This window comes from Sceloporus occidentalis, unplaced genomic scaffold (assembly GCF_023333645.1).
Source record: "Sceloporus occidentalis isolate IW3139 unplaced genomic scaffold, rSceOcc1.0.p SCAF_204, whole genome shotgun sequence".
NCBI classification, from domain to species: domain Eukaryota; kingdom Metazoa; phylum Chordata; class Lepidosauria; order Squamata; family Phrynosomatidae; genus Sceloporus; species Sceloporus occidentalis.
The window spans coordinates 1,086,926-1,091,849 of NW_028317184.1; the positions used below are offsets into that span (position 1 = coordinate 1,086,926).

The 4,924-nt window shown below is 38.2% G+C and overlaps 1 protein-coding gene across 1 annotated transcript; it reads right to left on the reverse strand.

The window, feature by feature from the left end:
* Positions 1-3,321: 3,321 nt before the first annotated feature.
* On the reverse strand, positions 3,322-4,248 carry LOC149278012 (olfactory receptor 6Q1-like). The gene has a single exon (XM_089502508.1). The coding sequence runs from the start codon at positions 4,246-4,248 to the stop codon at positions 3,322-3,324; it is 927 nt and encodes a 308-aa protein (XP_089358634.1).
* Positions 4,249-4,924: the final 676 nt, after the last annotated feature.

The window sequence follows — 4,924 nt, forward strand, 5'->3', positions numbered from 1 at the left end:
AAATTACACGCATATGACCTGCCATAATTGTCCCCGAACAGCCCAGCATGAGTCAATTTTGTCCCCAAAACACCCCGGTCTGTGCCATCTTGGTCCCCATGGCTCAAAAACGTTGCTTGTGTCATCTTTGCCTTTCCACAAATCAATTATACATCTACGATACACACAAACACTTTTACAGTCACTCACTAATTCACACTTTCATTCACATAATTCATTCACACAATAATTTATTCTCTCACTCATTCTCCCAAATCATTTATACATATTCATTAATGCATTCTCACAAATTCATACTCTCACGCATTCAGACTATTCATGCACACATTCATTCATACTCTCACTCATTCAGACAATCCATGCACACATTAATTCTTTCATTCTTTCACTTATTCACACAGTTCATCCACACATTAATTATTTCATTTTCTCACTCATTCACACGATGCATCCACACCTTCATTCATTCATTTATTCATTCTCACTCATTCTTACTCTTTATTTCAATATTCTTACCACCCCTTTCTCACTATCTACCCCCTCCCCCTTTTTTACTATCTACTCCCTCCCCTTCTCAATTTCTATCCCCTCTCCCTCCCATCTTACTATCTACCACCTCTCCCTCCCTTCTTACTATCTACCTCCTCTCCCCCACTTCTCACTATCTATCCCTCTCCCTCCCTTCTCACTATCTACCCCCTCCCCTCCTCACTATCTATCCTTCTCCCTTCCTTCTCACTATGTACTCCTCTCCCTCCCTTCTCACTATCTAACCCTCTCCCTCCCTTCTCACTATCTACCCTTCTCCCTTCCTTCTCACTATCTACCCCTCTCACTCCGTCTCAATATCTATCAATATCCATCTATCTATCTATATGAAGTATGTCTGTACTCCATGATGCATGACTGATGACTGGATAGCGCTAGACAGGATTCAATGGCACTAGACAGTACTCAATGGCACTAAAAAGGACTGGGCTAAGACTGATCTGAGAACTGAGGTAAGGCAGAGACGGGACAAGACTGAGACTTTGGCCAAACAGGCAGAAAGAACCCTTCCCACAGGTAGTTGACCCCCCAGGTTAGGGGTCCAAGGTCCTGCTAGGTAAAAAAGACACAGTTAACAGCAGCTGATCTGGGGGGGGGGTGACAGAGTCACCACACACCAGCGCCATCAGATTGGAGCTCAAAAATCAGGTAGAGTGGCAATTGGAGGCTAAAAGTTGAAATTGCCACAAAGCCTGAAATGCAGGGTGAACTGTGACAGGGTCCCACTGAGGATGGCCCTGGTTGTTTACATGTCTCATTTTTAGACATGTGTTCACATGTGCTGTGCCCTCCTTTGGATAAAAAATCTTACACCTATTGTGTAACAGAGAATTTAATAATCACAGGATTATATAGACACATCTGAGCAACCAGTGCCCATTTTTGGTCTGCACCTGGATTTTTTGCCATCAGTTATTTTGTTTCTAAATAAATGATTGTTATTTGGATGGGCTGAAGATGAGACCCATAGGGCATTACTTGACAATTATGGATCACTTAATCTCCCTCCTTCACAGATTGATCACTTGGGTTCATTGGATAGATCTCGTTCTACATACCTTGGGGACCTAGAAGTAGGGGACTAGGAAGAGAATATTAATTTTCTTTATTTTTATTTACTTGGATTTATTAACATTTGTGCCCTTAACCTCACTCCATGCTATAGCTCAGGGGAGATATATTTAACCCCTCATCAAATTGGGCACTGGATTGGGTATAGCAGGAGATACAGGCTACATGCTACTCATTTAAAAAAAAAAAAAATGTAATGCCACCAATTTCCCCTCAATAACCATGACGGATAAAAGTGGTATAAATGGCGTGTACCTTTCGGGTTTTTTCTTACCAACACAGCATCCCTTGTTTTTGTTTTTAATTTTTTTTTTTGTACCTTTAGTTTAGTTTTGTTTTTTAATAAACTGTAAACCGGCATTTCACCTCTTATCCACCCGTGGGGCTGTATTTGTAATTTAGGGATTAACAGATTTAAAATCTTATAAAGGTAAGTCTCATTAAATGTTTTATTGGGTAGTTTAAAAAGTTTTCATATGGTTTATCACAAACTATAAACTTATTTCTATTCTTACTTCTTGAATTACAGTAACATGTAAAGAGCAATAAATTTAATTAGTGGTAGTTTGTGTACCTATCATGGCTATTATGTAACAATGGACTGCTTAATATAAGAAATTCTTACATTTTTGAGTGCTGGGGATTGGCCACATTTTTTCCTGTGTGGAGAGTTTTGCCATTGTTAGATTTAGGTGGATAGGGACATATTGGAAGGGCATATGGTCTGTAATCGTGCTAAAGGCACCAACTCTAGTTAGAAAATACATATGTCTATGAGTATGCCAGCCTATTAACACTTTTGACACACCCACATTTGATGACTACATGTCCCATCACTCTCATCACCATTTCCATCTCACAATCCATGCAACAAATAGCTATTTATTTAAACATATTTAGATTTATTCTTTTTGCATTTGTGACCTCGGCATGTTAGATGGGATTAGGCTTTTTTTGCAGCACTATAGCCAGCTGACCTTACAGTAAATCAGCTGGCAACATTCTCGCACTTTAAGCCATGTCTGTTACCATGGTAACAAGCTGCCACATTGGGCTTGCTGCTTTGCTGCTTTAGGGCCTTGGTGACTTGCCATAATTGATGGAACCATGAATTCTGCTCTCTACTAGAAAATCCTGAAGGAGAATATCTGGCCATAGGTTCTAAAGCTGGATCGAAGTTGGGTTATACAGCAAGACAGTGATCCCAAGCACACAAGCAAGTCCCTTTCTGAATGGCTCAGAAGAAACAAAATGGAGGTTTCAGATTGTCATATATATGTTTATTAGCTATTTATTTATTTATTTAAAAATATTTAGATTTATTCTTTTTGCATTTGTGACCTCATTATCCCTGATCCCGGCATGTAAAATGGGATTAGGCTTTTTTTGCAGCACTATAGCCAGCTGACTTTACAATAAATCAGCTGGCAACATTCTCGTACTTTAAGCCATGTCTGTTACCATGGTAACAAGCTGCCACATTGGGCTTACTGCATGTGAAACTTAAATTTTATTGTTTCTTTATTGTAAAAGAAGCTGCTGGCCAGGCTATGATAAATTTGCAAGAGAAGAAGCAGAGCTCGGTAGTTATCCCCTGCGACCCCTTCTTCCTGTCTCCTCATACCACGTAAATGTTAAGAGAGGTGTGGTACTAGGGAAGTGCTGTGCTGTGTAATTATTAAAACTTAATCTGTACTCTATTTACTTATAAGAGGTTTTTGGCATATGGGAAATAACCTTGCGTAATGTTTTCATAAGAGCTCCTTGTACCTCTTTATTTCTTAAAGAATATATAAAAGGATTAAGAAATGGTGTCAAAATCGTGTACAAAACAGATAGGACTTTGTTAAACCTTGAAGGATTGCCTGTAGTTGGGCGAACATAGACAAATATCATAGTACTATAATAAACTGTAACCACAGTGAGATGAGAAGCAAAGGTTGAGTGGGCCCTTCCCCTACCAGCTCTTGATTTTATAGCCAACAGAGTGGAAAGAATCCTAAAGTATGAAAGTAGAGTAACTGCACAAGATCCAACAAGTATAACAGAAGCTAAGAGAAAAATTAGGGTCTCAGTATTCTGAACATCAGTGCAAGACAATTTTAAAAGAGGAGAAATGTCACAAAAGAAATGCTGAATTTGCTCTGGGCCACAAAATTGTAATGTTGAGATTAAAAGTATTGAGGACAAGGTAGATATGAAACCAGATGTCCAGCAGCACGCAGCCAAACAAAAACAAAGCCTGGATGTCATGACTGCATGATAATGTAAAGGTTTGCACACAGCTAAATATCTATCATATGCCATTATAGCCAGAAGAAAGCATTCTGTTGAACCCAACGAGCCGAACAAATACAACTGAGTAAGACAGGCAATATATGAAATAGCATTATCCCCTGACATTGAATTGTAAAGCATTTTGGGGACGATTACAGAAATGTAGCAGATTTCTAAAGTGGCAAGGTGACTGAGGAAAAAGTACATTGGTGTGCCTAGTGTCCTCTCAAGCCTGCAAATGGTAATAATCATGAAGTTTCCAGTCAATGTCAATACATAAATAAGGGTGAAAGTTATTGAGAAGACAATGTGTCCATCATGAGAATCCCAGAGCTGAAGAAGCATGAACATTGTGACCTTTGTATTATTCATCATTTGAAAATTGCTGTTTCCTAGAGCAAAAGCAAAACAATATTAAAATTCTACTACTATTGAACAATACATGTTAGTAGTGATGTGAATAATTGGTCTATTATCTCTCTGAGATGTATGTCAAACAAAAATTATATTTGTAAACAATAGACTTTGCAATACATTTTAAAGCTTAGCATTATAAAATCTAAGTAATATCGCTATACAACCAATAATGCTATATATGAAACTATGAAACAAATATTATGATTATGACATGCATCCATTAACCTAGGTGACCTTAACATTAAAACTGGCTAAGTATGTACATATGGTTTAATGTCTCAAAAGAGGTAATAAGAGAGACTAAATATATACTCAATGACATTGTCAAACCTATTAAAAAGTAAGAAAGAGACTGCACAAATGGCATCCATGGCAGAGTTGCAAAGCAAAAAACACTGCTGATCAAAAAGAACACAAAAGCTTGTTTTACATTTGCCAAAAAAAGTCTTGGGATAAAATTCTGTGGACTGATGAGTCAAAACATGGGTTCCGTTACATCTGGCATAAAGCTAACACAACATTTAACAATAAGAATACCGTACCAACAGCGTGATCACATGGGGCTGCTTTGCTGCTTTAGGGCCTTGGTGACTTGCCATAATTGATGGAA